Here is a 22,061-nt window from a genome sequence, read left to right as displayed (position 1 = left end):
AGCCTCACTTGCCACCAAGAGGCCCCTTTGTGTCTCTGCTCCTCCCACCTCCGATCCCCACCCCGTCACCTTCCTAGCTCTTAGCGTTGCTGAGCCTCCCTGCTAATTCCCAGTTACGCTCACTACCTTCCTGGCTCTTCCATCCTGTGTGCCAGCTGGGAACAACTGACTATAAAGAGTTTATTGGACTGAAAAATGAGTGAATGTTCTCAGGCACTCTTTCCCACCTCAGCAAAGCTTTTCAGAGTCACATTTCCAATGGAATCTGAATCTGGAATGATTTAGATCCACTGAAAAATGCTAAACCTCCAGCGTTCGGCTCTGTTTGAAATTTTTGGCAGTCCCTCCCACGTCTGATGTTACGAACACTATTTATGGATGCCTGGAAAGAAGCCTTTAATGCTTGTATTGTGTTTTAACTTGCTTTCCTTTGGAGGCAGGGAATTGTCAAGTAAGTATTCACAGCACTCTGGAAAAGCCCAGGTGTTTGATGAGCATCCAGTAATAAGCGTTCATGCAGAATCCACAACCGCGATGGGTCTATACTTACAATCTGCTGAATTTGCCACAATGCAGGTTTCTTCCTTTCGCCCCCTCATCTTCAGTTTTGAAGCAATACAGCTGTAAACATATGCTTGTGAAATAAGAAAGAAACATTCTGAGATTGCTTTACTTTTCAGTTTTTAACTGAAAATCAAGGTGAAAAAAGCATCGGATTGCCTCTATGTGTATATATATACAATCTCGTGTATATATAAATGCACAGTGTTTGTGCTTGTATGCATACTCTATAGACACTGTATAATATGTGACATATTATACAACCTGCGTGTACCCTGAGAACGAGCCCTGCGTTTAATCTCAAATTCTGCCTTATGAGCCATGCTGCGGTCCTGGTGTCCTCTTGCTCCCATCTCAGACTTTGGCTTGCTTTTGTCATACACTTAAACATTCTCAGGTGAAAGAAGAAACCCACATATTTCATTTAAAATCCCACTAAAACAGAAGAAAGAGCAGATGTCCTGGGAAGCGCTAATTAACGTGGAGGAAGTGTCTAGTCGTGAGAACTCGCATGCCCCCGGCCTCCCGGTTTTGCTCAATTTGGCAACAATGACATCAGCCGGGGGTGTCGTTTTGCAGAGATGTGCTCTCTACCCATTCTTCGGTGGTGATTATAATACCATTTGGTCCAATTATCACTTATGATTACATAACATGTTTTGACTGAAGAGTTTCTGAGAAAATAAAGGTACCTTGTTTTTCCCTAGCACAAAAAAACGCAAGCCGTTCCAGCAGGCAAGCTGCTCTACCAAGAAACACTGGGAATTATTAGGCTAAGTTATGAGTCAAACTTGATTTGGAAACAAAGCACCCATTGTGCATAACTCCCAGCGACATCCAGGAGGATGTGATTGTTTTTCTGACACCAAGTTTCTCCCCAGCACACTCTAAAATAAGCAGAGTCCCCAGGCGCATTTGCAAAGTCACGGGGAGTGTGCGGGAAGCATTGACAAGGCTTCCTTTTTTTTCCCTATTCTGTAGGCGCTTTAGTGCAGAGTTTGCCCAGAGACGCCAGGGTATGAGCTTTCTGAATTTGTAGACTGGTGCACTCTTTCATTTCTGTTTTAGTTCTTTGCTGGCATGCTCGGGAAGCATGGTTTGTGCCACACAGGAATGTCTGTTCACTTGGAAAATGCTTGTGCATGAATGAAGTGGTTGCTAACGCAGCTCTAAACTGTACTAAGTTTCTCACTTGGTTTTATTTGCTGCTTACAAGGGGATCAAGGTAATCCTTTCTCTTTGCAAAGCCCAAGAGCAATAGCTAATGGATTTGGAACATGCAGCAGGAGCTGGTGCAGGTCTCCCCTCCCCATCCCCGGTTTCCTGAACTCTAAGAAGTCCAACTTCAGGGAACCCTGTGTTACAAAAAATTGACCTACTCATATAAGAGTCCATGAGGGCTTACCCGTTATAAAACCTCTCTGTTAAAACTGGAGGCCCAGATCTCTGAAACAGAAGGGAAAAGCAAACTTTGGTATGATGGTAGCAGTTTAACGTAGACCATAACCCTAAGGGATAGGGCAGAGTGGGGGTTCTTTCTGTCTTCATCCCTTTGCTTCCTACTTGCCCTATTGTGTAGTGAGAATGACCTGGGCACTTGGCCATCAGGGCCCATTCCCCAGCCTGGCTTGTAAGTCCCACTTTACCCCATGCCGTGATCTTTGACTACCTAATTCTGAACAACCTTGGCACATCCCTGTCTGAAAAATGGCCAGTGGATTCAGGAAGCGCAGACTCTTCCTTGTCATGCTTAGGCTCCTCTTTAGTTTTAAAATCAGCCCCTCTGGCTCATGTGTTCTTCCTGGCTCCCAGGAAGAGAAGATTGATCCCTGACTACGATGCCTTAGGTGTGGGGGAGCCCACCTCAGTGCCTGTGAATCCAGGCCCCATCATGCAAGACCCTTAATGTCAGAAGCTACTTTTCCTGGTGGCAGGGGGGCAAGTGGGGGGGGGGCAGGACAGAACAAACCCAGGTGGAGGGTCCTCTGAGTGGGGAAGAAGGGAGAGAGGATCCTGGCACTGACCTTAACTGACCTTAGCACTGGACAAGCAACCTTGCTGCCTTTTGCTCAACACTGTGCTTCTTCTGGCCACTCTCTGTTCCAGACCACCTGTTAGCAGAGCAGCTCCCCAGCCTGAGAAACTCCAGAAGAACAATATCACCAAAAAAAAGAAACTGGTTGAGGTGAGGAGGTTAAACTATTTTGCTTTTAATCTGATATCGGTGTTCTAAGACCCACGTGGTGGACATGACCATCTGCATATCCCACAGATACCTTAAGGGAATCTGAATGGATCCAATGGCTCTGTCTTATCACCCCTCCCTTCTATATAGCATTGTGTCACCCATCCCAGTGACCAGAATCACATCCACTGGGTCACATTCCTTCAGCCCTGCCACCGGGTCCTATCAGTACTAACTCAAAAATGTCCCATGTCCTTCAAACCTGGCTCCTTTTCCGTCTACCTAGTACCACTCGGGGAGAGCACGAGCTTAGTCACTGTCTCTAATGTTGTCTGAGCGCTCACTGTGTGCTGGGTACCATGCTACATACTCCCCATGAAGTATTTCATACGTTCCTCATGACTGTGAGGTAGTACTATTATTGTTTCCATTTTACAGATGAGGACACTGTGGCTCAGAGAAGTTAAGTGACTTGTTAGGTCCCATGCCCAAGATCACCACGCCAGGACGTGGAATGGGATTTGAACTCAGTTGTTAAGACATGGGGGGTGCAGCTCCAGTGAACCTGCTGTTTTCTGAGAGAGGCCTCCTAACTGTTCTTTCTGCCTTCACTGTCCCCTCTCTCTCTGATACATGCCCTGCTGCCCGCAGGGTTAGCTCTTTAAAATATGACTATTCCCACCTCATCTCAACTTTAAGACCCGGGAGATTCCCACATTACTGATGGGATTCAAGTTCACAGTTTCAAAACCTTACCCAGAAGCCACCTTCCAAGCTGTGATTCTCCACCACAACTCAAATCTCCAACCCCAAACCCATTCCTCAATGGGTTTGCCTTGGACTTTCAAGCCCCATTGTTTTTATTCCTTCTGCTTAGAAGGCTCCTCCTCTCCATCCCCACACCCTGGTCTTTCCAAGCCCTCCTCTGGCATCTTCTCTGTGCAATCTTCCCTGATGCTCCTCACCCTAAACCCTTCTGCACACACCCGCCACACACCCCCTCCTCCACAGCCCTGTCACACTCTGCACTGCTTTTATTTCTTACTCATCTGTCTCCCCTACTACACTATGAACTCACTGAGGCCAGGAAAATCATCTTAACATTTTTTATTGGAAAAGGGATTAAAGGGAGGTTTTATCATGGAACACAGCACAGGTCAGGAAGTGCAGCTGAGCTTCAGGAAAGACAGGATCCAGGAGTTGGAAAGCCATCATGCCAAGATGGTACCTCTTTCTGCCCAACAGGGCCTTGTGTGTATCCGATGCATTCTTCTCTTTTTCTGCAGACTTCTTAGACTACTTTGGTAGACTATGGGTGCTACCCAGCATCTGAGTTTATGTCTCCTCAGTTACACAGCCAAGTCTAACAGTGTCCCCAATTCTAAATTCCTGGGAGAAACCATCTGATTGGCCCAGCTTGAGTCAGTTGTCCATCAGGACTGGGGGTCACATATTACACAGTTTCTGGCAAACACATGGGGGTGAGACATGGGGGTTGGGGGGATTGAGGGGTGGGCAGACACTCATTAAGTTGAAAGGAGGAGAAGGCTTTCTAGGTGAGAGAGAAAAAAAGCAAAATCATAAAGACTGGAAAGCTTACGATATGTGGGCTAAATAGACACGTCAGCTTGGGCGAGGGGTAGAGGACGTGTGCAAATTGGGGCTGATTGTCCCAACCTAAGAAGTTGGGGCTTTGTTTCATAAGCAGTGCAAGTCAGTGCATGTTTTTGAGTGAGGAAGTGTGGTATTTTAGAAGAATTAATCTGATGTTTGCGAATGGTGAGTTTTAGAGAGAGAAAAGGCTAGAATCAGGAACCTAGAGAAAAGGGACCCATGTCTTCTTAATCTTGTATCCCGCCAACCAGCACAGTCCTGGCACAGAAGAGCTGCCAGCAATACACGTGTGTCAAATCAAATTAAGAACTGATCTTCTGAATCAGCCACTGCGCTTTGCTGTGGAAAGCAAGACTGGAAGAAGAGAAAGACTATAAACCCAGAACAGTATCTCGTTGTTGGAAAAAAATGCAAATTGTGTAGGAACTTTGTAGGGCGAGCGCCAAGCAACAGCGTGAGCATGGCGTTTACCTCAGTGTTCTGCTCTGCCAGTCCCAGCTGCATTGGTGAGAATCAGAGCAAATCTCTGGGCCACGATTCAGCTCACTAAAGAGTGCCTGCCAGGGCGCAGACAGAAAACGTCTATGTAACTTTTATGGGGCATCAGATCGGTAGATCTTGGCTCACCTGAGGAGCCGGCAAGCAAATCTAATTTATTTAGAAAACTCACTATGATTCTATGTGTTAGCCTGTCCCCCTAGCATTTCAGGGAACTAAAGAAAGGGCTGCATTTTATCCTCGTCAAGAAGCAAAATGTTTTTATCAAGTGGTTGGTTGTCTCACCAGCCGTGCAGTTCCCACGAGATCCGTGGCCGCTCCCGCAGTGGGGGTTTGTTCCTCTGCTCTTACTTCTTCCTCTAAGGGCCGCTCTCGTCTTTGTGTGGGAATGTAGGAGCTGGCGCTTGACCACGTGTTTGGCTACAGAGGCTTCGACTGTCGCAATAACCTGCATTACCTGAATGATGGCACCGACATCATCTTCCACACGGCCGCGGCAGGCGTCGTCCAGAACCTCTCCACAGGTGCGGCCAGAGAAACTCCGTCTGAATACAGGCTTTTATTTTAGGCCTTTCAGGCGCTTTCCCACTGTTTAGGAGAAGCTTAAGCTTTCTCTTCCCTTTAGAGCCATTCCATTTGATTCCAGGCTGGTATCGTTTAGTCCTAGAAGATGCTCAGGCCACATTCAGAGTCAAAGTCCTCTCTGGTCTGTACCCAGCCAGATTGTGTAGGCCCTGGAAGGGAGGTGTCCATGTTTGCCTCAGCTCCTCAGAGGCTGAGAGGGATGGAGAGAAGCCAGAAAGAGGGTGTGGGGACTAGAGCAATTCCTTACAGACGGTAACCAAGAACAAGCATGCGCGAACTTTTCTTACTAATTTTTAACAGTGACCAATTTTTTAGCAGCTCAGATTTTCAAGTTTTGTTTGTTTTGACTGTTTAGCCAGATTTACAGTGAGAATGAGAACAATAAACAAAATACCTAAATTAAACAATAAACAAAAATACCTAAAATGTCTCTTAACTATGGGATGACTCTTTAATTAAAAAATACTTTAAAAAGAAACAGCTCAAGCAAAAAGAAGCATTCAGAAATTAATTTAACAGACACCCTATCTTTACCACCAGGTTTAAATATGTTAACATTTTGCATTATTTTCTTCATATCTTAAACCTTTTTTTTTTCCAAATTTTTAGCCTTCTTCCCAATTCTGTATAGTTGTTTATGCATAGATTTTTGGACAATGAAATCACTGGGCACATAATGATTTGTATTTTGGGGGGAGGAGGGTCTTAAAATTTTCTATACATTTTCTCAATTTTTTAGCCACACATTATCATTTTAGTAGCAATGTGCTATCTCCTTGTGTATCAATGCCGTCATTCAGCTCTCAGTTCTTGTGCATTTGGCTGAGTTTACAGCGGCCACTTTGGAAGTCAGCAAACCCATTTGCTGCAATAGATGATAAAGGTTTTCTTGTCCTTTCTTCTACTTTTTGTGACATATATCGAGTTAGGGCTTTAGAGCGTCAAGCCCTATCACCTGTGCCATCCAGGCACCCAAGTGTATTGGCACTTTGATAAAGATGATTAAAAGTGATTCCCTAATGTCCATCTTCCCTTTCCAATGAGTAAGTGGTGCCATTTTGCTCAGTGAAGCATTCTCTCCGCCCCGCCCTGCCCAGAGGTAGACACTGAGAAGCCATCAGTCCTGAGCCGTGAGGAGGAGGAAATGTTTTGGACTCTGGAAGCCTCTGTATTTGGACTGTGCCCTTGACCCACACAGGACAGTGGGAAGGGTTGAAGTGGAGCTTGTGTGTATTAGATACAGACCCCAGCTCTTCTCCCAAACTTGGAACAGAGTATGCAATGTAAAAAACCTTCTCCCGTCTCCCCAGGGATGATTCTGAAAGTGAGAATTTGGCATTTTAAGCTCTCACTTTTACAAGGCATTCCCAAGACTCCACACACAGCTTTGGGGTTGCCCTGAGAGGTCTTCGGGTTCCCTGCTCACCGTCCCACGTCTCTCTCCTAGGGAGCCAGAGCTTCTACCTGGAGCACACGGACGACATCCTCTGCCTCACGGTGAACCAGCACCCCAAGTACAGAAACGTGGTGGCCACCAGCCAGATAGGTAGGAGGGTCCTGCAGCAGCCAAGGTTCTCCCAGCTGAGCAGGGACATTGACTTCTTAGCAATTATTGGGAGAGAGAGCGGGTGGGTCGCTGACATCCACCCTTTCTCGTTGACATTGCTGTTGATTTTTCGAGCCCTGAGTATATCTGTGTCACCTGAGTTGATGCATCCAGTGATTGGTGATTCTGAGGGACCGTAAAGTCAGAGCACAGCCTGATAATCCAGATAAATGGGTGGCCCCCATCCCCGTGGACTTATGAGAATAATTTTTCAGACCCCACATGTCAAATGAAGAGCCCCGTGTCTGAAGCAAGGTGGTAGTGCTCGGCAAGGGTAGATCTCAGTATGTGTGCCTGGCTCTTCTGTACCCCAGGAAACTGCCAATGACAAATGTGAACAGATTCACATTTGTGAAAGTTGTTTTTTTTTTTAACTTGGTCATTTCAAAGACAGTTTTTACAAACATATCTTCTCACTTGCTTTCATTGAACCCATGTCCATTTTTAACTTTAATTTGGAATTTTCTGATGCTGGTGTTGAGTGCTTCACTGTTAGAAACATGACTTATTGCCGCTATTGTTTTCCCTTGACGCTTCCTCATTGCCATTGCCCACCCAATGCAGGTGATATGACGGAGACCCCAGGTAAGGCTGTTCCATCCGTGAGTAGTTTGAATCTGCACAGCAAAATCATGTCAGTGTACCGTGTTTGCTGCTTGTATCAGCTGAATTGCAGATACAAATCATTGACCTCATCAGTTTCCTTTGTACAAACTCCTCCCCAACTGTGTGTGTTGGACATAAATGGCCCTAGGTCTCTGCTTCTAAAAGTGCAACAAGTGTTCCCTGCTGTCTTCCACCTCTGGCCAGGTCAGGCTGTAGGTTCCTTACCCCCAGTCACTGTAAGGCCCCTAAACACTTGTCTTAAAAGAGAAGTTTTAGGTGAACGTAAGTGTTGCCTTGGCTCCGCTGTCCTCCAGCCTTAGTTCTTTGTCATGCCTCCCACATTCAGGAACGACACCTTCAATCCACATATGGGACGCCATGACCAAACACACCCTCTCCATGCTGCGGTGCTTCCACACAAAGGGGGTGAATTATATCAACTTCAGTGCCACCGGAAAGCTCCTGGTGTCGGTGGGCGTGGACCCTGAGCACACCATCACCGTCTGGCGTTGGCAGGAAGGTAAATGAAGCTGGGCTTTCTGTCCCTCTGAGAGGCTTGCTTGTGGCATGCGCTGGGCTCTGACCTAGATCAGCCTCCCTCCAGAGCCCACCAAGGCACTGCTGCCAGGTCAGCAGAAACCAGGTTCTTGGGATTCTGGAGAAGCTGCTCATCAGATGTCACTACATCTTGGATGCCACAGTCAGGAGAGGGCTGGCCGGGGGAGTCCTGGCTGGTTAGTGAAGGGTGGCAGCCTTCCTCCTCAGACAGAAGGCAGCAGCCTTCTCCATTTCTGTCCTACCAACCTGCCTACCCAAGCCTGCTTATCCTCAGCATCCTTCTCGTGACCCCTGGATCCTGAGGCAGCCTTGTCACCTGGGTTGCCTTATTACAGGAACTGGAACAGGCTTTTACCACCATAGTCACAGAAACACATTTTTTTTTTTACATTTTAACTTTTTTGAAGTGAGATTCATCTTATAATCAAGGATATTTAATTTAGCAGGATTTCTTTCTTGCCCTCCCCCAACACACACGCACACATAGAGGCTGCTACTAAATTTATGGTCATCATAGAATCAAAGATGTGCAATCTTCTGAGTATATTCTCAGGTTGGCAAAAGCAGATCCAATTAGGAAGACATTAATGAGGTCTGTCTCCAGCCGGGCAGCTTGTATCTGGGGCACGCTGAGCCAGGCACGCACAGAGGTGGCACTTCTCCCATTCAGGGCTTTGAGAGTCCTATTATCTCAGCATCTTCCCGTGGAGGGGGTGGGGAGACGAGGCTGTAAAGAGATGAGCACAGTGGGAAGGAAGTTCCAACCCCTCCTGGGCCCCCATATGAGAAAAAGGGGTTGGGGACCTGTAGACTTTTATGATGAAACTCACTCATCCTATTCCATCCATTTCTCATTTTCTTGTTCATCAGTATATTGTGTCCTAAAGGCCCCATAATCTATATCGTGGGGATTCAGGTTCATTCCTTGTGATGTCAAGTGGCCAGCTGATTAAATAGACTCAGCCCTGGATGAAAAATTGAGTACCTTAAATGATGGACTCATAGCATCTTAGAGTTGGAAGGACTAGAGAAATCTTTCTGCCCAGCCAGAGTCCATCCCATGGAGAAATTCCTCCAAGCACGTTTCTGAAAGGCCGATTTCCATCCTCTGCTTGAATACTACTTTCAAGGATGTGGCCCTCATCACTTTACAAGGCAGCCCACTCACTGTTGGAAAGCTCATAAAGCCCTTTCCTATGTGAGGGCGTAATTTCATAAAGCCTTTCTTCTGTGGCATTAGCTCTACTCCTTGTGGTAGCCAAGAACAAGTCATTGCTAGTTCCTTGGGAGAAAGTTACCATATCAGCCCCTATACCGTCTTGTCTTGTTCAATTCAGGTTCACTCTCCTCACTTCCCTCACCTGTCCCTCTGGGCAGTACCTGCTCTGGCTCTGCCCCAGCACAGACTCTTGCTCACCTGGGGCCCCTTCTTGATCTCCCAAGGGAGAATTGGTGGAGCCAGGACTTTTAAACACACTCCTAGGAAAAAAGAGAAGCATTCTCTTTGGTAACTTTCTCTCATTGCCTTTGTTGGAACCAGCACTAGGGTCTATACAGAAGAGTTCTGAACCAGTGATAATATCTAACGGCCTGTCACCAACTACCAAGTCTTCTGAGCTGATTGTGTGTGCTTTTTTCTCACCTCAAGCCCTGCTGACAGATACATAATATGTGTTTGTTTTTTTTCTTTTGGTGAGGAAGATCGGCCCTAAGCTAACATCCGTTGCCAATATTTCTCTTTTTCCTGAGGAAGATTAGCCCTGAGCTAACATCTGTGCCCATCTTTCTCCATTTTGTATATGGGACGCTGCCACAGCATAGCTTGATGAGCGGTGTGTAGGTCCACGCCCAGGATGCAAACCTGTGAACCCCTGCCGCCAAAGTGGAGCTCATGACCTTAACCACTGTGCCACCAGGCCGGCCCTAATAATATGTATTTTGAGGGAGGTTTATGTACATTTTTGTTATCATTAGAATATTATTCATTCCTCGTTTGTTAAAGGATTATTTTGTGGAACTCTTAGGGGTCTGTGTGTATGAGTGTGTGTGTGGGAGGGTAAGAATAAACAAAATAAAAAGGAGTAAAAAAATGAGCTTATTATATAAAATGCGTGTTGTCAGGTCCGAGACACTTGTATGAAATTTGTTCTGAGCAACCTAGAAGCCAGTGCACAGAGGGAGCAGGCATCTCCTCAATTAGAAGTGTCCATGAGATGAAAACAAGGAGGAAACAAACACCGGCTTAGAGGAAATGCACATCTTATGGTTGCTTTATTTTGCATTTCCCCCGTGACCACTGAGACTGATTCTCTTGCCATCTCTTTAAAGATTTTATTTATTTTTTTATTTTTTCCCCCCAAAGCCCTAGTAGATAGTTGTATGTCATAGCTGCACATCCTTCTAGTTGCTGTATGTGGGACTCGGCCTCAGGATGGACGGAGAAGTGGTGCCTCGATGCGCACCCGGAATCCGAACCCGGGCCACCAGCATTGCAGCGCGCGCACTTAACCACCAAGCCACAGGGCCGGCCCATCTTGCCATCTCTTTATTGGCTGCTTGTATTGCGTCTTCTGGAATTCAGCTGTTCAAATCCTTTTTCTACTGTGGGTGGGAGGGTTGTTTGTCTTATGATTTATAGTTCCTTACTGATTATTAATGTTAATTCTTTGTGTCTTTAAGCATCATAAATGTTTTCTCCCAGTCTGTTGTCTTTTAACTTAGTTTATGGTATCCTTGGGACCGTGGGGTTTAAAACCTCTGAGCCTAGCTAATGAGGTATCTGTTATGGTAAGTCAAGCATTCTGTCTGCAGAGAGAGAATTAGACCATGAGAGTGACCTGCAGGTGTCCCCAGCCATCCCTGGGAAAGGATCCCAGTGGGGATGTCTGAGGGTTGGCTGCAGGCCCAGCTATCTTAAGAACCCACCACCACCACTCTGCTAGAGACCCCTAGCATAAGTAAATGGAAGTGATGAGGAAGAGGGGAAGAAAAAAATACATGTGAGTAAATAATATATAGAGAGGAGATGATTAAGAGGAAATTGTAACTAAAACATTAAGAGTAAGTTAAAAGAAAATGGAAAGAAAAGGTAATAGAAATTTAAAATAAAAATTAAAAACTCAAGGGCTGAAAAATAATGATGTGATAAAAATAATGAGGTTTAAAATACAAGTAAAAGGCTGAGATAAGAGATTTAAAAAGGAGCTAAAAGAATGATAATAATCATAGTTAACACTTACAGAGCACTCCCTGCCTCGCGCGCTGTTCTAAGGGCTTCACTCACATCAATTCTTTTAATCCTCACAACACCTTCAAAAATGGGAACTGTTATTATCCCAGTTTACAGATGAGGAAGCTGAGGCACAGAGAAGTAAAATAACTTTTCCAAAGTTGTTCTGCAAATAAATAATGGAGTTGGAATTTAATTAAGACAGAGGTTAAGTAAAACTCAGGAGATAAATCACAAACATAAATAAATGGGGTTGAAGAAAAAAACTAGTCATTAAATATAAAAGGCAAAAATTTTAAACCTAAAAATCATGAAAGAAAAAGGAAGATGGGGAACTTTTTTTTAAAGAAAATAAAAGCAGAGAATCTTGGAGAGAAATAAGAACTGTTTAAGGGAACGTGAGTCTCCAATGACACTCTAGGGGAGGGTTCTGCTTCTGGCTTCCTGGGGGGTGAATCCTGTGGCGATGTTGGAGACTGGAGGTGGCAAGATGGGGGATGCCCTTAAGCCATTTTGCCCTTTTGTCATATCTGGAAGCTTGCATCTCCTGAGCCATCCTTTCCTGCTGCATTCTCAGATGCCTGGATATGGTCTGTGGGGGTGGGGTGGAGTGGGGTGGGGGATTGTGTTAGCAGCACCTGCTGCTCTGGAAATTTCCCAGATATAGCCTCTTTTCCCCACCTCGGGAGTAGTGAAGGGGGCAGGGTGCTGTGGAAGAAGAAACAACACTCAAGTGTGCCCTGGGCCCGAGAGCCGTCCTGGGCTGCAGCTCCGTGCCTGCCTCCCCCCACCACTGGGAGATTGGGAAGGCCCACCTCACTGGACTCTCACCCACACAGGTGCCAAGGTTGCCAGTCGAGGGGGTCACCTGGAGCGCATATTTGTGGTGGAATTTCGGCCCGACTCAGACACGCAGTTTGTGTCTGTCGGGGTCAAACATATGAAGTTCTGGACACTGGCAGGCAGCGCCCTGCTTTACAAGAAAGGGGTCATCGGGTCCATGGAGGCTGCCAAGATGCAGACGATGCTCTCCGTGGCCTTCGGTGCTGTGAGTTCCAGCAGAAGCTTCCTGAGAGGGGACCCTGAACCCCAGGGCGTAAGGGGAGGGGAAGGGAGTATGGCCAAGAAGTTGCAAACAACAAAGCCATTTCTACATTATCTCCTTTATTGGCTCATTTGCAACCACTGTTCCTTTTCTGTAGCACAGATGGGTGAGTTGACTATATTTTTCCCCATTTGTTTGCCCTCAAATGTTAATCAGAAAAGGTAGGGCTCCCACTTAGGGCAGGAGGTTCATTATTCTAGAGGCAGACTGACTCGCAAGCCCATCAGACCTGGGTTAGATAGCCAAGAGGATGTGGGGATGATCTCGACCACTGGACAGCTTCCCTTTTCCTCCCAGCCCTCGTGCACCACAACTGACACCCTTACGTGGGCTCTCAGTGCCCCCAGCCAACGCAAGTGCCCCTGGGGACATTCTGGAGCACAGCCAACTCCTGGTCCTCCAGGTGCAGATTTATCCCCTCATAGATGAGCCTGGGAAAGTTTCCTCTCAGGCTGGAGTTCGCCCCTTCCCCTGCAGTCACCTGGGGCCCACAGAATGGAAGTTCATTTAAATGCAGAGCCACACTCAGTGGGCATGTCAGATGCCTTGAACCAACTCAACAGAGTGACTTTCAAAGCCCTGTAATTTCCGTATTATTTGCTCTTTGTGGTTTTCTGCAAATTCTTTTGCCTTCGTAGCACAGAGGGTCAGCTTGAGCACGTGTTTATATTTCCCTAGCTCTGGTTCCTTAACAGAGGAGCCGGCGGCTGGGAAGGGACCCTCTTTCAAGCTGCTGTGAGTGTCCTGGTGTGGAAGGTGTCCCTTTGTTTACAGAACAACCTCACTTTCACGGGTGCCATCAATGGAGATGTCTACGTGTGGAAGGACCACTTCCTCATCCGGCTGGTGGCCAAGGCGCACACAGGGCCCGTCTTTACAATGTACACGACCCTTCGGGACGGACTCATAGTGACCGGTGGAAAAGAGCGGCCGTAAGCCGAAGCTCCTCTGGGAAGAGCTGGTCTTTTTTTATTGTCTTGGGAGAAACTGACAGAAGCATCTCCAACTTGGAGAAAATGCAGATTTTCATTCTCCTATCTTTTCTGCATTAGGGAGCTCAGTCTGCCATCTCTCTAAGAGGGCCCTAGGTCAAACCTTCAGAAGTAAGAGTCAGAGGAGAGAGGTGTTAATGGTAATTTAAAAACCAGAGAGCTATTCTTGAATAGACCAGAGTGACTTTGCTGTTCATAAAGCGTTATCTCAGTAGCTCCTTAGGAGAAGGGGGAAAGGAGAAGTGATAAGAAGGGAGAGAAGTTCCCGTTGGGACAGGGAAGCTGTGAAAATGAAGCAGAAAAACAGGAGAAATATTTCTCTTAGTATTTGATCTAATAAAAACACAGTTTGATTTTCTAGATTACAGTTCTCTTTCCTTCCAAGATCATGGCCTTTGAAGGCATTTTAGGAAATCTGCAAGTTCAAAGGGTTGTGATTGCTCATCAACAGGGCCTGAGAAAGAGGTCACCCTGGAGGGTCTGTCCTCCTGCTCCCCCTCGCCGCGCGCCCAGTAGCTATGACCTTGATGAGAGGACAGGGGGAGAGGGGAGTAGAGGGTCATGGGGAGTTCTTGGATGAGGGCTGACATGCTAAGTTCCTTTTGATCTCTTTTAGGACCAAAGAAGGAGGTGCTGTAAAATTGTGGGACCAGGAGATGAAGCGCTGCCGGGCCTTCCAGCTAGAGACGGGACAGCTGGTGGAGTGCGTGCGCTCTGTGTGCCGAGGCAAAGTGAGCATGGCAGGGCTGGTCTTCCCCGAGCTGCCCCCTTGGGGCTGGGCCAGGAGGGAGAAAGGGTCCAAGTGAGAGTTAGTTCAGCACCTTCCAGGCCAAGTACTTTCCCTGGGCTGGTTTGTTGACTCCTTAAAATAAGCCTCCAAGGTGTACCTTATGCTGCAGTGGGGAGGTAGCTTAGCATAGTCCGACAGACCTGGGTGCAAACTATAACTCACCCAGTAGAACTGGCTGTGTGACCTTGGGTGTGTTACTTAAGCTTTCTGGTCCAGCACACAGGTTGTTGTGAGGCTCACATGCGTTATACAGTGCCTTTCATTATACCTGGCACGTGGCCACATTCAGTAGATGTTAGCCACTGTTATTATAGATAATATTATTAAATAATTTGCCCATGCCCAAGGTCACATGGCCAGTAAAAGGGAGAGTGATGGCCACCAAACTGTCTGACTCAAAGCCATTGGTTTTCAAGTCACACCTTGGCTGAATATCAAAAACAACTGTGGGAGCCAGCCCTGATGACCTAGCAATTAAAGTTCGGCATGCTCTGCTTTGGTGGCCCAGGTTCTGTTCTCAGGTGCGGAACCACACCCCTCATCTGTCAGTAGCCATGCTGTGGCAGCGGCTCACATAGAAGAACTAGGACTTACAACTAGAATATACAACTATGTACTGGGGCTTTGGGGAGGGGGACAAAAAACAAAAAACAAAAACAACTGTGAGGTTTTTTGAATGTGGATGTCCAGGTTCCCACCCAGAGCTACCAAATCAGAGGCTCAGGAGTGGGGCCTTGATGTGTGTGTTTTCTTTTTTTTTCTTTTCTTCTTTTTTTAATTTCTCAGGAGATTCTTGATGCGGTTGAAAACAAATCTGTTAACTATTCAATACTTTGTGTTTATCTTTTTGAATTGGTACCATTCTAAGAATTTGCTTTCTGGATGTTCTCCATAAAAAAGGCAAACCTGACTTGGAGTCCACATAATTCAAAATTGGGAATTTTGTTTTAATTACATAAATGACAGTCATCTGGAAGGATAATTAAACGTGTGGGAGATGAAGGCAGAACCAGGCCCAGAACCTGGAAGTCTTCAGGAGATGGAATTTTTATTCAGTGTAAGGAAGAACTTAGGAAAAGTTTGAGCTGTCCAAAACCAGAAATTGGCTGCCTTGCTCTGTAGTAAACTTGCAGTCACAGGAATGTTCTAGCAGAGACTAAATGACGGAGAACTCTGTACGGAAGCTCTCACCTAAGATGGTGGATGGAGAAAAGGCAGGGTGAGAAGGTGGAGGAGGTGACTTAAGAATGGGCAGTTTAGTTGTTAAAAACAAAACACATCTTGGCTCTTCCTATTTTAATACCAGTGCCAACAGAGGCACTTTCCCAAGTTGCTCTAATCATGATCTTTTAAAAAATTATTTTAAATTGTGGCAAAATATAGATAACATAAAATTTACCATTTTAACCTTCTTTTTGTTTGTGGTAAGGAAGACTGGCCCTGAGCTAACATCTTTTGCCAGTCTTCCTCTTTTTGCTTTAGGAAGAGTGTCGCTGAGCTAACATCTGTGCTAGTCTTCCTCTATTTTGTACGTGGGATGCCACCACAGCATGGCTTGATGAGCAGTATGTAGGTCCACGCCCAGGATCTGAATTCGCCAACCCCTGGCGGCTGGAGCAGAGCACGTGAACTTAACCACTACGCCACCAGGCTGGCCCCCATTTTAACCATTTTTAAGTGTACAATTCATTGGTATTAGATACATTCACAGTGTTGTGCAACCATCATCACCATCCATCCACAGAACATTTTTCATCTTGTAGGACTGAAACTCTGTATCTATTAAACAATAACTCCCCTTTCCCCATCCCATAAGCCCTTGGCAAACACCATTCTACTTTCTGTCTCTATGAATCTGACTGTTCTAGGTACTTCATATGAATGGGATCATACAGTATTTGTCTTTTTTCTAATAATGTTTGATTATAACAGGGAAAAATTTTAGTGGGAACCAAAGATGGAGAAATAATTGAAGTTGGTGAAAAAAACGCTGCTTCCAACATCCTGATTGATGGACACATGGAAGGGGAGATCTGGGGCCTGGCCACACACCCCTCCAAGGACATCTTCATCTCGGCCAGCAACGATGGCACAGCCCGCATCTGGGACCTGGCTGACAAGGTGAGGGGCCGACTCTCCCCGGCTCGGAGGCCCACAAGCAGGCCTTGCAGCAGTAGGAGCTTGGAGTAAGGAGAGATCTGGCCAATGTCAGGCCAGAGATGGGGGATGGGGCTGGATAAGAGATCAGCCGCAGGTCAGCAATTAGGTTAGAGAGCCTAATAATAAATGAGTCCCATTCATACACACCCAATCTATATATCTCTTAGCTATATATCCATCTATGAATATTTATAGTACAGGAATAACCTAATTGAGAGTGATTATTCTCTTGTCATGAAGGAACCCACAAAACCTAAAAAATAAAGAGACAAATCATGTCTTCCTAGATGGGAAGATTAAAAATGATTTAAAATGTCAGATGTTCCCAAATGGAACATTTCAATCAAAATCACAAAAGATTTTTCTTACGTTTGGAAAAACAATTTAAAAATTCAAAAAATTCAAATAAAAATTCATTTGGAGTAAAAATGTAAAATAGCAAGGAATAGTCTGGGGAAAAAAAAGATTAATGTTACCAAGCCTTATCTGATATTAAAACAAATACTTACATTTTAATAATTAAAATACTTGGTTTCATTACAAAATGGCTAGTAAATGTGTCAGTCGTGTTTTTAGTGTAAGGATCAAAGAACAGACATGCAAAAGCCTTAATTATGGTTGTTACACTCGAGTGAGTTCATGATTATTTAATGTTTGTCATTAACAACAGCTATCATTTATTGATATACACCATCATTGATGCTAACAACAACCTTGCAAGACCAATGTTAATATCGCTTCTTTACAAATGGGAAAATGGAGAAGTAACTTACCCAAACACACGCAGCTAGGGACAGAGCCAGAATTCTGGATTTGAACTGATGCCAAAGCTCAAACTCTTTCCCCTGAACAAGAGGTCAGCGATCTACGGCCAGAGGGTCAAGCCTGGCCTGTTGGCTGTTTCTACAAATTAATTCATGCTCTTTCATTTATGTAGTGTCTGTGGCTGCTTTTGTGCTGCAGTGGCAGAGTTGAGTGGTTGTGAGAGACCATGTGGACTGCAAAGCCTAAAAATATTTACTACCAAACCATTTACAGAAAAAGTTCGCCGACCCTTGCCCTAAAACATGTTGTCTCCCAAGTTGCTCTAATCAAAACATACTGCCCACCTCAGCTACTCAGGGACAGTTACTGTAAGAAGCAAGAGGTTTGGAGGCCTGCAGTGGCAGCAGAGACAGCCTGACTGCTCTGGCCTGGGTGCAGGATTTCCCCTGGAGACCAGCTGGGGCGGCCAAGGGCTCAGCAGATATTATTTTGTATCAACGTAGAAGCTGCTAAACAAGGTGAACCTGGGCCATGCGGCCAAGTGTGCAGCCTACAGCCCTGACGGGGAGATGGTGGCCATTGGCATGAAGAATGGAGAGTTTGTCATCTTGTTGGTGAACAGCCTGAAAGTTTGGGGGAAAAAACGAGACCGGAAATCTGCTATTGAAGATATCAGGTACATGGCAGGTGGACTTGGCAGGGAGGAGGAAGGTGGGCATTCTCCTTCCCAGTGGTTCCCATTCCAGAAGGGCCATGGCTGGAAAAGAAGTCACTTGTGAGAAGGTCTCTTTCAACGAGCCAACTATGAAAGGAGACCCTCTCACACATTCATTCTCAGACATGTCTTTGCTAATTTCCACAAGAGTGTGGTAAAAACTTCTTGTAAAATGCCATTCTACAAAAGGCTGTGTACATCCATTTCCTTATTTCCATGGGATTTGATCCAAAGAAATTGTTGAATTCCATGGGATGTAGGAGAAGCTAACCAGACATGAGTCATGAAGTGAGATCTCATTGCCTTTGAGCCCGGGAGGCCTGTCCCAGAGAGGACCTCATGTCTGACCGGCTCCAGACAGCCCTCCTCATGAACCATGCTCTTGGATTGCTTTTTCTAGAATCAGCCCAGATAGCAGATTCTTAGCCGTTGGTTCTTCTGAGCACACAGTTGACTTCTATGACCTCACTCAGGGCACGAGCCTGAATCGCATTGGCTACTGCAAAGATATCCCAAGCTTTGTCATTCAGATGGATTTTTCCGCAGATGGCAAATATATCCAGGTAGGCTTTGGGTTTACTGATATCTAGGACAACCAATAATAATAGTAATACTAACAATGGCTTATGTTAATTGAGTGCTTACTATGTGCAAGGCAATGTGCTAATTTACTCTTCACAGGAACCCTTTAAGTACTGTTACTTTTATTCTATTTTATAAATGAAGAAACAGAGGCTTACAGAATTTAAGAAAGTTGAAGAAATAGAATTTAAAATAGTAGAGTTATATTCTTCAGTAAGAAAAGCGGGAAGCACAAGCCCTGATCATCTTTGACACTCCTCTCACCATGGCCCCTTCAAAGCTTCCTAATGTCTAGTTCTCTGCAGCTGCACCTAAGCCTGTGTCCCTTCTTATACGTACTCATTTCAATTCCAAATCCTACTGGGTAGTGTGGCCCCTCCACACTGGGACCTGGACTCCGGACAGTGGGCCCGGAGTGAGAGCTCATCACTGGGTCCCGGAGGGAACTGACAAGTGGGAAGGGATCGAGAGAGTCCCACCCTTGGGACTTACAGCTGAAAACAGAACGATTTCTCCAGCACTCTGAACAAATATTATGCATTTGTGAGCTGGCCCGGAGTTGGAGATTTACTGTGAAAGGAGAAAGGAAACATTCATTCATCAAATATTTACTGAACCAGGCACTATGCTAGGCTTTTGGAAGTACAAAATAGGCCTGGTAGGGCGCCTGGAGCTTGCCCTGTAATGGAGAAGACAAGCATTAGACAGATAATTGAGAAATATACATATAATTACAAATCGTGATTATGTGCTGAGCAGGAAAAGTGCAGGGTGCTCTGGGAGCATTTAACAGGTGCTGAATTTAGATTCACTTCCTCTCAGCACAGTGATATTTAAGCTGAGGTCTGTGTGATGTGCAGGAGTTAGCCAACAGAGAGGGGCGGGAACATCGTTCTAGGCCATCCGCCTGAAGGCCCTGAGGTGGGAAAGATCTTAGCTCATTCCTTGAATGGCAGGAAACCTGGGGTGGCTGGGCTAGAGGCACCCACAGGGAGAGAGGAGGCTGGAGATGTAGGCAGTGGCCATCCTCTGGAAAACGGTTGGTTTCCCCTAGAAGATTCCCAGAGAAGCAAGAGTCGGGTCCTAGACACTTCAAAAATCATCTCCATGAGCAGCTGTCTTCTAGAAAACTTGCCTTACCTCTGTGCCAAAAGACCTTGATTCTCTGAGAACAGGGATTCCCAAACTCGAGCTGGCATCAGAATCACCTGGAGGCTTCGTTAAAACAGATTGCTGGGGTGGGGCCCAAGAATTTGCATTTCTAACAAGTTTCCAGATGATGCTGATGCTGTTGGTCAGGAACCACACTTGGACAACCACTGCCTTAGGACTTTGGAAAATAGCGAGAAAATAGATGGAAAAATGCCCTGCTCATGTGAACTTTGCCGTGGGCTGACCACAGGCTTTGCAGCCTGGAGCTGAACTTTGGTTTGGTGAAAAGTCCTGGGGATGCAGCGGCTGGACCAGTGTTCTGGGAAACAGCACACCAAAAGGGGAGTCCTTTGGACTGGAAAGAAAGTTGATGGACATGGTTCCTTTTCACCTGCAGGTGTCAACAGGAGCCTACAAGCGCCAGGTGCATGAGGTCCCCCTGGGGAAGCAGGTAACAGAAGCCATGGTCATTGAGAAGATCACCTGGGCCTCCTGGACAAGGTGACTAGAGGAAAACACTTGAGGAGAAGGTCACAAGGGAGTCTCTTGTCCCAGGTTCAGCCTCTAATTTTATGTGTGGCCATGATCTGAAGAAGCTCAGAGATAGTGCTACCTTTTCTTTAGGGAGTGGGGGCGGGAGATTTTTCTTGGTACCAGTTTGGGCCATTGGCTTTGATCTGACTTGGGCTTTTGAAATGAAAGTCCCTCTTTTTGTGTAATCCATCTTATAGTCCCCAACCCCATCCAGCAAGTTCAAAGGGAAACCACATCCCAGCTCTTGGCCAAGCCCCAGTGGGGTGCACTGTGAGGCCTCCAATCACCAGCGGGGAATGGAGGTCCAGAACTACCAGTTAGCAGGATGAGAAGCAATGCCTTGCCCTTAATTCAAGGGAAAAGACACCGCCAACCTGTGATCCTGAAGGAGCCCCCACTCTTCTCCCAAACATATGCATGCTTAGAGGACTGTAGGGAAGAGGGAGAGAATCTAAGACGGAGGTAACTTTTCTTTTAGAGGTGAAAGGAACTGGGGCAGAGGAGAACAGTAAGAGCTGGGGCAAGTGTACAGAGGGGAGGAGACAGATGCTTTCAAGCCAGAAGAGGCACATGACCATACTGAATTATGCAAAATACCCCTCTCGCACTTATCCCTGGGAGAGGATGCCTGACTGCAGGAAGCCTTCTCACACATCTCCTAACACCTCTTCCTGTTGGAACAGCATTCTGGGAGATGAAGTCATTGGCATCTGGCCAAGAAATGCAGACAAGGCTGATGTCAACTGCGCATGTGTGACCCATGCTGGCCTCAACGTTGTCACAGGAGATGACTTTGGGCTGGTGAAGCTCTTTGATTTTCCATGCACAGAAAAATTTGTGAGTCTTCCTTAGAGTAATCCCCCTGCACTGCCTCCAGGCTGTCTGTTCTGCAGTCTGTGGAAGATAGTGGCCACATCTAGATGGCCATCTAGAATCTAGAATAAGGGGACTCTTACTCCAGCCCTGTAGAGATTTGGCAACACTTAACCTTTTCATCTCCCTCTGGAGGGGAAGTTCTGGAAGCCAGGAGAAGGGAGGATGGAGGGTAAACAAAATGGCTACAAGTGGAACAAGAATGAGACAAGAAAGCCAGGGAAAGCCTGGCTAATAGAGATGTCCAGACCACATGGGAATCCTATGAATGAAGGAAGGTTTCGGGAGGAGGGGATTTGAGTCCTGGGAGTGGTCCATGGTTGCTGGGAGGAGCAGGGTCTCTTAGCTGTCTCCATTCACTTTGCTCACAGGCCAAACATAAGCGTTACTTTGGTCACTCGGCTCATGTGACGAACATCCGTTTCTCTCATGATGACAAGTATGTGGTCAGCACTGGAGGAGATGACTGCAGGTACCAACCTGATTAATCTGGCTCTGACTCCCTGGCCTTCACTCCCTCCCCCTCCATACCTCAAGTGTCCGCTGGGTCAGCCCCTCCCAGGGGCACGGGGAGGGGCTGAGGTGGGCTAGTAAGCAGGAAATTCAGTGAGTCCTAATGAAGACAAGGACTTTCCCAAGTATAAGGTATTTAGTCTCTGGTGACTCCCAACCCAAATCTTGATGGGCCTATGTCTCCACTAGAGCTGTCCTGGGATTGATGGCAAGTCAAGGGCATGTGATAGCTACTCTGAGCATTGCTGCATGGAGGGACAGGTGGGTGAGAGACTCAAGATGGCTGATTTCAGTAGGAGCTCTTGGACGGCCCACAGCATCACTGCATATAACCAGGAGGTTAGAATGACCTTGATCCATATGTCTTTTAACTCATAACTCCCAATTGATCACCAGAGTTCCTAAGAAAGGTTTAAAAATAATAATATCGAGGGGCCA

The 22,061-nt window shown here is 46.2% G+C and overlaps 1 protein-coding gene across 6 annotated transcripts in view; it reads left to right on the top strand.

Moving 5' to 3' along the window:
- Positions 1-22,061, top strand: part of EML6 (EMAP like 6) — a 267,083-nt gene that overhangs the window by 241,581 nt on the left and 3,441 nt on the right. For 4 of the 6 annotated variants that reach the window (XM_087436765.1, XM_087436761.1, XM_087436762.1 and 1 more), the window contains 14 exons: positions 2,668-2,746; positions 5,253-5,382; positions 6,891-6,989; positions 8,002-8,175; positions 12,282-12,490; positions 13,322-13,479; positions 14,156-14,270; positions 16,262-16,450; positions 17,758-17,930; positions 18,370-18,532; positions 20,101-20,204; positions 20,921-21,074; positions 21,482-21,582; positions 21,813-21,884. In XM_087436765.1, coding sequence (XP_087292891.1) covers positions 2,668-2,746; positions 5,253-5,382; positions 6,891-6,989; positions 8,002-8,175; positions 12,282-12,490; positions 13,322-13,479; positions 14,156-14,270; positions 16,262-16,450; positions 17,758-17,930; positions 18,370-18,532; positions 20,101-20,204; positions 20,921-21,074; positions 21,482-21,582; positions 21,813-21,884 — 1,920 coding nt within the window. Of the gene's footprint in view, positions 1-2,667; positions 2,747-5,252; positions 5,383-6,890; positions 6,990-8,001; positions 8,176-12,281; positions 12,491-13,321; positions 13,480-14,155; positions 14,271-16,261; positions 16,451-17,757; positions 17,931-18,369; positions 18,533-20,100; positions 20,205-20,920; positions 21,075-21,481; positions 21,583-21,812; positions 21,885-22,061 lie in introns of those variants that run through there. The other 2 variants (XM_087436763.1, XM_087436766.1) reach the window with 2 other exon arrangements.

The sequence above is a fragment of the Ceratotherium simum genome, chromosome 11 (assembly GCF_057802395.1).
Source record: "Ceratotherium simum simum isolate JZ-2026a chromosome 11, ASM5780239v1, whole genome shotgun sequence".
Taxonomy (NCBI): Eukaryota; Metazoa; Chordata; class Mammalia; order Perissodactyla; family Rhinocerotidae; genus Ceratotherium; species Ceratotherium simum.
Note: the sequence above shows the minus strand (reverse complement) of the source record. Positions and strands in the feature narration are given on the sequence as shown.